This window comes from Aethalodelphis obliquidens, unplaced genomic scaffold (assembly GCF_003676395.1).
Source record: "Aethalodelphis obliquidens isolate GAN/ISIS:26980383/991018 unplaced genomic scaffold, ASM367639v1 scaffold24, whole genome shotgun sequence".
Lineage (NCBI taxonomy): Eukaryota > Metazoa > Chordata > Mammalia > Artiodactyla > Delphinidae > Aethalodelphis > Aethalodelphis obliquidens.
In genome coordinates this window covers 25153242-25166392 of record NW_020837968.1, presented here as the reverse complement: position 1 = coordinate 25166392, position 13151 = coordinate 25153242, and the positions used below count along the sequence as shown (strand labels likewise).

At 40.7% G+C, this 13151-nt stretch overlaps 1 protein-coding gene and 1 pseudogene across 1 annotated transcript; both read left to right on the top strand.

Moving 5' to 3' along the window:
- The first annotated feature begins 947 nt into the window (after window positions 1-947).
- On the top strand, window positions 948-11673 carry MAP1LC3C (microtubule associated protein 1 light chain 3 gamma). The gene is made up of 4 exons (XM_027122492.1): window positions 948-1005; window positions 1112-1167; window positions 10480-10586; window positions 11355-11673. The coding sequence occupies exons 1-4, from the start codon at window positions 948-950 to the stop codon at window positions 11572-11574; spliced, it is 441 nt and encodes a 146-aa protein (XP_026978293.1). The 3' UTR covers window positions 11575-11673.
- A 345-nt stretch (window positions 11674-12018) lies between these two features.
- Window positions 12019-12871, top strand: LOC113628681 (signal recognition particle 14 kDa protein-like; annotated as a pseudogene).
- The last annotated feature ends 280 nt before the right edge of the window (window positions 12872-13151 follow it).

Below are 13151 nucleotides of genomic sequence, written 5' to 3'. Positions count from 1 at the left end.
AAGATCATGGTACCTTCAGAGACAGTGGAGAAGATCCAAATGGTCCTATTTATTCTCAGAACATAGATGGCTCTGAATAATGCAGAGGGACCACTGTGCTCCTGGATGTGAGGTAAGGAGGTAGTCAGCATCAAATGGGGAAGCTGAATCACTAAAACCATAATTAATGCAGAAAAGAAGCACGATGGTGTGGAACACCCTGGTCTGAGAACAAGGAGAACTGGGTCTGTCTCTGTCCATTTGACCCTAGGCCAGTGAGTCAATTTCCATGGATCTCAGTTTCATCATCTTTTAAATGCAAGATCCTGAGTATGATAAGTGTTCTACACACATTCCTAGACCTACACACATTTACCTAGACCATGTAAAAAATATGACAAAATATGTTGGTAAGCTTCAGAGTATAATATTACTTTGATACACACCTGGATTTTAACTCTGGCTTTATATCTTTTTATCTGGACAAATTACTCAACCGTTCTGGAATACCTATTTCTTACTGTGAAAAATAGCAGCATATTTCAGGGTAAGGTGAATTGATCTTCAACTTACTTCGTTACTATAGTATTAAAATGTCCTGACACAAGACAGTTTCTATCCATAACTCCTTAGCTCACAGGACCATTTATAGTGACGACCAATGCACTACATTGTAAATCTTAATTTCTTTAGCAAAGACAAATTTTTAAATGGCAGTGAGCGAAGTGACTTTCTTTAACCAGAAGAAGGTGGCTGTTCCATTCCCATTCTCAGAACTGACCTGCTCCTGCCCAGGGAGGGGGAATCTGGAAAAGGGAGGGATGGAGAAGGCTGATGTACACAGCCCTACATAAAAGCCTCCTTTGGGATCCTACAGGCAGTTTGGAAGCAGCTGGAAGAATGAGTTAGGTCCTGGTTGTGAGATTTTTTTTTTTTTAAATCACACACAGACACAGCTGTTGAACAAAATGCAGACTCCACAGAAAAGCCCAAGCCTCAGACCTTTCAAGCAAAGAAAGAGCTCAGGTAAAGTTCTCAGAATAGCTGGGTTTTGGCCCTTGAGACAGGGAGACAAGAAGATACAGGCTTCTGTTCCATGCTGACGTGTTCATTTAATCTTAAATGTTCACAGCAACCAGAAAGGAGGAAGTTGCTGGAATCCTAGTGAAGTTCCCTGGCAAGATCCCGGTAAGACATTGAACTCCTCAGGGGACGCCTGTGATATCCTGTTCTTTGAGAAAGCAAAACCCAGGGAGAGACCTTCAAGTTGGCAGAAGTGTAAGACATGGAGATCACTTTCCTCCCCACAAATACATCAGAAATGTATCCACATGTGGAACAACTCCTACAGAACACCTACTGAACAATGACAGAAGACCTCAGACTTCCCAAAAGGCAAGAAACTCCCCACGTACCTGGGTAGGGCAAAAGAAAAAAGAAAAAACAGAGACAAAAGAATAGGGACGGGACCTGCACCAGTGGGAGGGAGCTGTGAAGGAGGAAAGGTTTCCACACACTAGGAAGCCCCTTCACTGGAGGAGATGGGGGGGAAGCTTTGGAGCCATGGAGGAGAGCGCAGCAACAGGGGTGCAGAGGGCAAAGCAGAGATATTCCCGCACAGAGGATCGGTGCCGACCAGCACTCACCAGCCCAAGAGGCTTGTCTGCTCACCCGCCGGGGTGGTCAGGGACTGCAGCTGAGGCTCAGGCTTCAGAAGTCAGATCCCAGGGAGAGGACTGGGGTTGGCGGCGTGAACACAGCCTGAAGGGGGCTAGTGCGCCACAGCTAGCCGGGAGGGAGTCCAGGGAAAAGTCTGGAACTGCCTAAGAAGCAAGAGACCATTGTTTCGGGGTGCGCGGGGAGAGGGGATTCAGAGCACTGCCTAAACCAGCTTCAGAGACAGGCGTGAGCTGCGGCTATCAGCGGAGACCCCAGAGACGGGCATGAAATGCTAAGGCTGCTGCTGCAGCCACCAAGAAGCCTGTGTATGAGCACAGGTCATTTTCCACACCTCCCCTCCCGGGAGCCTGTTCAGCCCGCCACTGCCAGGGTCCCGTGATCCAGGGACAACTTCCCTGGGAGAACAAATGGCGTGCCTCAGGCTATTGCAACGTCATGCAGGCCTCTGCTGCCAGGCTCGCCCCGCATCCGTACCCCTCCCACACCCCCACCTGACTGAGCCAGAGCCCCCTAATCAGCAGCTACTTTAATCCCGTCCTGTCTGAACAAAGAACAGATGCCCTCAGGTGACCTACACCCACAGGCAGGGCCAAATCCAAAGCTGAACCCCAGCAGCTGTGCGAACAAAGAAGAGAAAGGGAAATCTCTCCCAGCAGCCTCAGGAGCAGCAGATTAAATCTCTACAATCAACTTGATGTACCCAGCATCACTGGAATACCTGAATAGACAACGAATCATCCCAAAATTGAGATGGTGGACTTTGGGAGCAACGATATATATTTTTTCCTTTTCTCTTTTTGTGAGTATGTGTATGCTTCTTTGTGTGGTTTTGTGTGTATAGCTTTGCTTTTACCATTTGTCCTAGGATGCTGTCTGTCTGTTTTTTGGGTTTTTTTAGTATAGTTTTTAGCTCTTCTTATCGTTGGTGGATTTGTTTTTTGGTTTTTAAATACCTTTGTTGGAGTATAATTGCTTTACAATGGTGTGTTAGCTTCTGCTGTATGACAAAGTGAATCAGCTATACATATACATATATCCCCGTATCCCTTCCCTTTTGCATCTCCCTTCCTCCCACCCCTCTAGGTGCTCAAAAAGCACCAAGCTGATCTCCCTGTGCTATGTGGCTACTTCCCGCTAGCTATCAATTTTACATTTGGTAGGGTATATATGTCCATGCCACTCTGTCACTTTCTCTCAGTTTACCCACCCCGCCCCCCATATCCTCAAGTCCATTCTCTATGTCTGTATCTTTATTCTGGTCCTGTCCCTAGGATCTTCAGAAACTTATTTATTTAGTTTTTAGATTCCATATATATGTGTTACCATACGTAATTTGTTTTTCTCTTTCTGGCTTACTTCACTCTGTATGACAGACTCTAGGTCCATCTACCTCACTACAAATAACTCATTTCGTTTCTTTTTATGGCTGAGTAATATTCCATTGTATAATATGTAATATTCCACATATTTATCCATTCATCTGTCAATGGACACTTAGGTTGCTTCCATGTCCTGGCTATTGTAAATAGAGCTGCAATGAACATTGTGGTACATGACTCTTTAAAATTATGGTTTTCTCAGGGCAAATGCCCAGTAGTGGGATTGCTGGGTCGGATGGTAGTTCTATTTTTAGTTTTTTAAGGAACCTCCATACTGTTATCCATTGTGGCTGTATCAATTTACATTCCCACCAACAGTGTAAGAGGCTTCCCTTTTTTCCACACCCTCTCCAGCATTTGTTGTTTGTAGATTTTCTGATGATGCCATTCTAACTGGTGTGCGATGATACCTCATTATAATTTTGATTTGCATTTCTCTATTGACTAGTGATGTTGAGCATCCTTTCATGTGCTTTTTGGCAATCTGTATATCTTTTTTGGAGAAATGTCTATTTAGGTCTTCTGCCCATTTTTGGATTGTGTTATTTGTTTTTTTGATATTGAGCTGCATGAGCTGCTTGTAAATTTTGGAGATTAATCCTTTGTCAGTGGCTTCATTTGCAAATATTTTCTCCAATTCTGAGGGTTGTCTTTTCATCTTGTTTATGTTTTCCTTTGCTGTGCAAAAGATTTTAAGTTTCATTAGGTCCCACTTGTTTATTTTTGGTTTTATTTCCATTTTTCTAGGAGGTGGGTCAAAAAGGATCTTGCTATGATTTATGTCATAGAGTAGTCTGCCTATGTTTTCCTCTAAGAGTTTTATAGTATCTGGCCTTACATTCAGGTCTCTAATCCACTTTGAGTTTATTTTTGTGTATGGTGTTAGGGAGTGTTCTAATTTCATTCTTTTACATGTAGCTATCCAATTTTCCGAGCACCACTTATTGCAGAGCCTGTCTTTTCTCCATTGTATATCCTTGCCTCCTTTATCAAAAGTAAGGTGACCATATGTGCACGGGTTTATCTCTAGGCTTCTATCTTGTTCCATTGATCTATATTTCTGTTTTTGTGTCAGTACCATACTGCCTTGATTACTGTAGCTTTGTAGTATAGTCTGAAGTCCAGGAGCATGGTCCTAGAGCTCTGCTTTTCTTTCTCAAGATTGCTTTGGCTATTCAGGATCTTTGGTGTTTCTGTACAAATTGTGAAAGATTTTGTTTGAGTTCTCTGAAGTATGCCATTTGTAGTTTGATAGGAATTGCATTGAATCTATAGATGGTTTTGGGTAGTATAGTCATTTTCACAATGTTGATTCATCCAATCCAAGAACATGGTATATCTCTCCATCTGTCTGTATCATCTTTAATTTCTTTCGTGAGTGTCTTATAGTTTTCTGCATACAAGTCTTTTTTCTCCTTAGGTAGGTTTATTCCTAGGTGTTTTATTCTTTTTGTTGCGGTGGTAAATGGGAGTGTTTCCTTAATTTCTCTTTCACATTTTTCATCATTAGTGTATAAGAATGAAAGAGATTTCGGTGAATTAATTTTGTATCCTACTACTTTACCAAGTTCATTGATTAGCTCTAGTAGTTTTCTGGTAGCATCTCTTTAGGGTTCTCATGTCATCTGCAAACAGTGACAGCTTTACTTCTTCTTTTCCGATTTGGATTCCTTTTATTTCTTTTTATTCTCTGATTGCTGTGTCTAAAACTTCCAAAACTATGTTGAATAATAATGGTGAGAATGGACAACGTTGTCTTGACCCTGATCTTAGAGGAAATGCTTTCAGTTTTTCACCATTGAGAATGATGTTGGCTGTGGGTTTGTCATATATGGCCTTTATTATGTTGAGGTAAATTCCCTCTATGCCGACATTCTGGAGGGTTTTTATCATAAATGCGTGTTGAATTTTGTCAAATGCTTTTTCTGCATGCATTGAAATGATCACATGGTTTTTATCCTTCAATTTGTTAATATGGTGTATCACATTGATTGATTTGTATATATTGAAGAATCCTTACATTCCTGGGATACACCCCAGTTGATCATGATGTATGATCCTTTCAGTGTGCTGTTTGATTCTGTTTGCTAGTATTTTGTTGAGTATTTTTGCATCTATGTTCATCAGTGATATTACCCTGTAGTTTTCTTTCTTTGTGTCATCTTTGTCTGGTTTTGGTATCAGGGTAATGGTGGCCTTGTAGAATGAGTTTGGGAATGGTCCTCCCTCTGCTATATTTTGGAAGAGTTTGAGAAGGATAGGTGTTAGCACTTCTTTATGTTTGATCGAATTCACCTGTGAAGTCATCTGGTCATGGGCTTTTGTTTGTTGGAATATTTTTAATCATAGTCTCAATTTTAGTGCTACAGATTGGTCTGTTTATATTTTCTATTTCTTCCTGGTTCAGTCTCAGAAGGTTGTGCTTTTCTAAGAATTTGTCCATTTCTTCCAGGTTGTCCATTGGCATATAGTTGCTGGTAGTAATCTCTCACGATCTTTGGATTTCTGCAGTGTCAGTTGTTATTTCTCCTTTTTCATTTCTAATTCTATTGATTTGAGTCTTCTCCCTTTTATTCTTGATGAGTCTGGCTAATGGTTTATCAATTTTGTTTATCTTCTCAAAGAACCAGCTTTTAGTGTTATTGATTTTAGCTATTGTTTCCTTCATTTATTTTTCATTTATTTCTGATCTGATCTTTATGATATCTTTCCTTCTGCTAACTTTGTGGGTTTTTTGTTCTTCTTTCTCTAATTGCTTTAGGTGTAAGGTAAGGTTGTTTATTTGAGGTGTTTCTTGTTTCTTGAGGTAGGATTTTATTGGTATAAAATTCCCTCTTAGAACTGCTTTTGCTTCATCCTATGGGTATTGGGTCATTGTGTTTTCATTGTCATTTGTTTCTAGGTATTTTTTGATTGCCTCTTTGATTTCCTCAATGGTCTTTTGGTTATTCAGTAGTGTATTCTTTAACCTCCATGTATTCGTATTTTTTACAGATTTTTTCCTGTTATTGATATCTAGTCTCATAGCACTCTGGTTGGAAAAGATACTTGATATGGTTTCAATTTTCTTAAATTTACCAAAGGTTGATTTGTGATCAAGAAGATATGATCTATTCTGGAGAATGTTCTATGATCACTGGAGAAGAAAGTGTATCCTCTTGTTTTTGGATGGAATGTCCTGTAGGTATCAATGAAGTCCATCTTGTTTAATGTGTCATTTAAAGCTTGTGTTTCTTTATTTATTTTTATTTTGGATAATCTGTCCATTGGTGAAAGTGGGGTGTTAAAGTCCCCTACTATGATTGGGTTACTGTCGATTTCCCCTTTTATGGCTGTTAGCATTTGCCTTATGTATTGAGGTGCTCCTATGTTGGGTGCATTAATATTTACAATTGTTATATCTTCTTCTTGGATTGATCTGTTGAACATTTTGTAGCATCCTTCTTTGTCTATTTTAATAGTCTTTATTTTAAAGTCTATTTTGTCTGATATGAGAATTGCTACTCCAGCTTTCTTTTGATTTCCATTTGCATGGAATATCTTCTTCCATCCCCTCACTTTCAGTCTGTATGTGTCCCTAGGTCTAAACTGGGTCTTTTGTAGACAACATATATATGGGTCTTGTTTTTGTATCCATTCAGCCAGTCTATGTCTTTTGGTTGGAGCATTTAATCCATTTACCTTTAAGGTAATTTTTTTTTTTTTTTTTTTTTTGCAGTACGTGGGCCTGTCACTGCTGTGGCCTCTCCCGTTGCAGAGCACAGGCTCCGGACGTGCAGGCTCAACGGCCATGGTTCACAGGCCCAGCCGCTCTGTGGCATGTGGGATCTTCCTGGACCGGGGCACGAACCCGTGTCCCCTGCATCGGCAGGCAGACTCTCAACCACTGCGCCACCAGGGAAGCCCAAGGTAATTATTGATATGTATTTTCCTATTACCATTTCCTTAATTGTTTTGGGTTTGTTATTGTGGGTCTTTTCCTTCTCTTGTGCTTCCTGCCTAGAGAAGTTCCCTTAGCATTTGTTGTAAAGCTGGTTTGGTGGTGCAGAATTCTCTTAGCTTTTGCTTTTTTGTAAATGTGTTAATTTCTCCATCAAATCTGAATGAGATACTTGCTAGGTAGAGTAATCTTGGTTGTAGGTTTTTCCCTTTCATCATTTTAAATATGTCCTGCCACTCCCTTCTGGCTTGCAGAGTTTTGCTGAAAAATCAGTTGTTAACCTTATGGGGATTCCCTAGTACATTATTTCCTATTTTTCACTTTCTGGTTTTAATAGTTTTTCATTGTATTTAGTTTTTCATAGTTTGATTAATATGTGTCTTGGTGTGTTTCTTCTTGGATTTATCATGTATGGGACTCTCTGCACTTCCTGGACTTGATTGACTCTTTCCTTTCCCATATTAGGGAAGTTTTCAACTATAATTTCTTCAAATATCTTATCAGTCCCTTTCTTTTTCTCTTCTTCTGGGACCCTTATAATTCGAAAGTTGGTGCATTTACTGTTGTTTCAGAGGTCTCTGAGACTGTCCTCAATTCTTTTCATTCTTTTTTCTTTATTCTACTCTACGGTAGTTATTTCCAATATTTTATCTTCCAGGTCACTTATCCATTCTTCTGCCTCCATTATTCTGCTATTGATTCCTTCTAGAGAATTTTTAATTTCATTTATTGTGTTGTTCATCATTTTATGTTTGCTCTTTAGTTCTTCTATGTCCTTGTTAAACGTTTTTTGTATTTTCTCCATTCTATTTCCAAGATTTTGAATCATGTTTACTATCATTACTCTGAATTCTTTTTCAGGTAGAGTGCCTATTTCCTCTTCTTTTGTTTGGTCTGGTGCGTTTTTACCTTGCTCCTTCATCTCCTGTGTGTTTTTCTGTCTTCTCATTTTGCTTAACTTACTGTGTTTGGTGTCTCCTTTTTGCAGGCTGCAGGTTCGTAGTTCCCATTGTTTTTGGTATCTGCCCCTAGAGGCTAAGGTTGATTCAGTGGATTGTGTAGGCTTCCTGGTGGAGGGGAGTGGTGACTGTTCTGGTAGGTGGGTCTGGGTCCTGTCTTCCTGGTGGGCAGGGCCACATCCACCAGTGTGTTTTGGGGTATCTGTGAACTTAGGATGATTTTAGGCAGCTTCTCTGCTAATGGGTGGGGTTGTATTCATGTCTTGCTAGTTGTTTGGCATAGGGTTTCCAGCATTGTAACTTGCTGGTCATTGAGTGGAGCTGGGGCTTAGCGTTGAGATGGCAGTCTCTGGGTGAGCTTTCGCCATTTGATATTACATGGAGTCGGGAGGTCTCTGCTGGAGCAATGTCCTGAACTTGGCTCTCCCACCTCAGAGGCACAGGCCTGACACCAGGCTGGAGCACGAAGACCCTGTCAGCCACCCAACTCAGAAGAAAAGGGACAAAAAAAGAAAGAAGGAAAAAAAAAACTAAAATAACATAAAATGAAATTATTAAAATAAGAAATATAAAAAAATTTTTAAACAGAATGAAAGAAGAGAGCAACCACACCAACAAACAAATCCACCAATGATATCAAGCGCTAAACACTGTATTAAAACAAAAAAAGCGGACAGAAGAACCCTAGGACAAATGGTAAAAGCAAAGCTATACAGACAAAATCACAAGATAAGCACAACTCAATAAACCCACAATTTCCAAATAATCAATGCCAATGTTATAAAATCATGCATGAGTAAAAGATGCATACAAAGTACAATATGGACCAATGGACTGTAATGTTACACAGAGTATAAAAAGTCAATTTATATGGTTTCATATTCTACATTACAACTAACTTTTAAGAAACTACCACTTGTTGAATTTTGGTGTAAAATAAGAGAAGAAAAATTACAATTAAATAAAAATGCTATTATGCTAAAATACATTTTCCAATTACAAATACATGTGGGGCCAGATTTTCTTCATATAACTCAACCAAAGCAACATTTCATAACAGATCAAACACAGAAGCAGATATAAGAATATTCTTATATCTTATATTATTATAAACACATGAATGGATGCTCAACATCGCTAATCATTAGAGAAATGCAAATCAAAACTACAATGAGGTATCACTTCACAGCAGTCAGAATGGCCATCATCAGAAAATCTACAGACAATAAATGCTGGAGAGGGTGTGGAGAAAAGGGAACCGTCTTGCACTGTTGGTGGGAATGTAAATTGATACAGCCACTATGGAGAACAGTATGGAGGTTCCTTAAAAAACTAAAAATAGAACTACCATACGATCCAGCAATCCCACTACTGGGCATATACCCTGAGAAAACCATAATTCAAAAAGAGTCATGTACCACAATGTTCATTGCAGCTCTGTTTACAATAGCCAAGACATGGAAGCAACCTAAGTGTCCATTGACAGATGATTGGGTAAAGAAGATGTGGCACCTATATATATATATACAATGGAATATTACTCAGCCATAAAAAGAAATGAAACTGAGTTATTTGTAGTGAGGTGGATGGACCTAGAGTCTGTCATACAGAGTGAAGTAAGTCAGAAAGAGTATACAAATACCGTATGCTGACACATATATATGGAATCTAAAAAAAAAAGTTTCTGAAGAACCTAGGGGCAAGAAAGGAAAAAAGACTCAGATGTAGAAATTGGACTTGAGGACATGGGGAGTGGGAAGGGTAAGCTGGGACGAAGTGAGAGAGTGGCATGGACTTATATATGCTACCAAATGTATAATAGATAGCTGGTCAGAAGCAACCACATAGGACAGGGAGATAAGCTCAGTGCTTTGTGACCACCTAGAAGGGTGGGACAGGGAGGGTGGGAGGGAGATGCAAGAGGGAGGAGATATGGGGATATATGTATATGTATAGCTGATTCACTTTGTTATAAAGCAGAAACTAACACACCATTGTAAAGCAATTATACTTCAAGAAAGATGTTTTAAAGAAAAAGATGTGTTACATATATACAATGGAATATTACACAACCATAAAAAGGAATGAAATTGGGTCATTTATAGAGACTTGGATGTATCTAGAGACTGTCATACAGAGTGAAGTAAGTCAGAAAGAGAAAAGCAAATATCGTATATTAACGCATATATATGGAACCAGAAAAATGGTACAGATGAATTGGTTTGCAGGGCAGAAATAGAAACACAGATGTAGAAAACAAACGTATGGACACCAATGGGGGAAAGTGGTGGGGGCGGGGGTTGATGGTGGTGTGATGAATTGGGAGATTGGGATTGACGTGTATACACTAATATATATAAAATAGATAACTAATAAGAACCTGCTGTATAAAAAAATAAATTAAATAGAATTCAAAATTTCACAAAAAAAGAACCCAGCCAATGACTTCCTTCTCTCTATTCCAAGTTCCTAAGACATAGAGAACTGAGGTGTATTCTCTGGCAGTTTCTTCAGAAGAGATGAAGGTCGAAACTCTTGACAGGTGACAGTGGAGCGCTATCCCAGGGAGAAGCTCTTGCCCTCACTGGACAAGACCAAGTTCCTGGTCACACAGGAGCTGACCATGACCCAGTTCCTCAGTGTCATCCGGTAGGTAACGAAGTGCTCATGGGGGTATGTGCTGTGTGGCCCTGGGCTTTTTGGAACAATGAGAGATGGGATATGGCAGAGAGACAAGGAGAAGGATTTGTGCTTCACCTTTTCTCTTCAACTCTGCCTTTAAAAAGGATGATCTCATGATCAACCAATTTTAAAAAGATGTCCATTACCTTGCTACAACACTAAAATAAGTGAGAGCTCCCAATTTTGATGTACCAGCTATATTTTCTTTTGCTTCAACATTTTAGTGGTACTGTGTTTTAATTTCTGTCTTCAAATTTCTCTAAGAATTTTTCAAAGGAATCTTTGGAAAATGGTCCAAAGCCCTCTGTTTTCAAGATTTTAAAAGCCCAGTGACAGCATTTTACCTCTAAATATTTTCCCCTTTGTGGCAGGGCTTTGGATTATCCAGTGTTGGTTAACCACGTTCTGAAACTATTTCCTCTCCCACCCACAACATAAATTTAGCCCCTCCTAGCTGAGACTGGGGGTGTACTGGCTGTGCCTCTAATGTATGGTCTGAGGGTGGTTAGACAGCGCTAGCCATTACCAACAGATTCAGCTTGCTCTGCTATCAAAACAGTCTAAAGTTTGAGGATGACTGGGCTAGAGTGGGGAGGTGGGGGCATCTTGGTTCGATACGGCCAGACACTAGCCAGACAGAGGTAAGAAAGGCTATGGATCAGGGGTCATTCCCTTCCAGGTTAACTTTTTCCCTTCCTGCCCCCCCCCACACACACACCCTCTTCCGCAACCCAGGAGCCGCATGGTCCTTGGGGCCACTGAATCCTTTTACTTGCTGGTGAACAACAAGAACTTCGGAAGTATGAATGTGACCATGGCAGAGATCTACAGGGACTACAAGGATGAGGATGGCTTCGTGTACATGACCTATGCCTCCCAGATATTTGGCTGCTTGGGGTCAGCAGCCCCCAAGGATGGGAGCAACCTTGGGGGCAGGCCCTGCTATCCTCTATAATACGTATCCTCTAACCAATGCATTCACCAATGCAGGAGACACGGACCTCTTTCTGTGTGTGCAGTGATGGTCCAGGGGGCAAGGACGCCCTGCAGTGATCAGCACCAACCGTGACAGTGAGGCAATGCCTGCCCTGTTTGCTTTTTGTGCTCGTGCTCTTTGGTGGCTCTTGAGAATTTTGTAAACAGTAAGTCTTTTCTAAGTGGTTAACTTGTGCAATGAGCTGGGGAGGTATTTTAAGCGTCTCCTCTGGGGGAAGCCAGGCTAGGGTCCCTTGAGGGATTTGATCTCCCTGTTGTGGGCAGGAGTCACGTGTATGCTCGGGCATGGAGAACCTGAGATGTGTGGATAGTCTCCGTGGAGCTTAATGCAACCAGTGTGAACTGCCTCATGGTGGGGATGGTGGGGGGATGGGCACAGAGGGGAAGTGGTCTTATCTGTGTCATTAAAGAGATTATTGTTATTTCCACAGCATTCACTTGACTCGGTTATTTCCCCTTATATTCTTTTAGTCTGTCTATGCCACACAGATTTATGCCAAAATTGTTACTGCTCAGTTTCAAATAATTTAAATGATTAGTTTTCCTTGCAATAGAATTTTTTAAATAATGAATTGTGTTTAAATCCTTATTATGGGGCTTGAGGCTTATGCTGACAGAGTGGAGCCAGCAGCGCCAGGATGGTGCTTCTGGAGAGAGAGCAGTTCCTGACGGAGCTGACCAGGCTCTACCAGAAGCGCCGGTTGTCGGGCAGCGTGTGCATCACCTGAAGAAGTATGATGGTCGAACTAAACCCATTCCAAGGAAGGGTTCTGTGGAGGGCTTTGAGCCCTCAGAAAACAAGTGTCTGTTAAGAGCTACTGATGGGAAAAAGATCAGCACTGTGGTGAGCTCCAAAGAAGTGAATACGTTTCAGATGGCTTGTTCAAACCTATTGAGAGCTAACATGGATGGGCTGAAAAAGAGCCAGAGTAAGAAGAGCAAAGCAGCGCAGTGAAGGGCACCAGGTTTCCCGCTTTCACCAGCTAACCACTGAATTGCTATTTTTCCTTTGGTTTTTACTTTTGGCCACAAAGCTGGGTTTCTGATTCCCCTACAGTAACTGTTTTCATGTGAGATTAGGGTCAGTTTTGGATGGAGGAAGGGCTGTAGTGTTTACAGGGTAGTAACAAGAAGCCAGTTTAATTTAGGTCTGGCTAAGTGGTCTGTGTTGTATGGTTGTATGTTTCTGGATAATAGTTTACAGTCTCTGTAGCCGTCTGTGAAGAGCACTGTATCATTAAACCAGTATTTATCAGCACTGACCATCTTTTATTCCTTTTCCCACCCCATAAAATGTTTCTGGCAATAGCTCCTCATTTTGGAATGATGTGATTATGAACAGGCTTTAAGCCCTGTCTTATGGGTTACTGGAATTGAAACCTGACAGTTTTACAAAAAGTTGTGTTATTTCATGGGTATTTTTCCCAGCTTGCTGTATAATTTTATCATCATAGTTTCTCTAGCAAATTTGAATGAGTTCTCATAGCCAAATGAGAGTTTGCTTAACCAAACTAAGGGTAAGCCTATTACAAAATC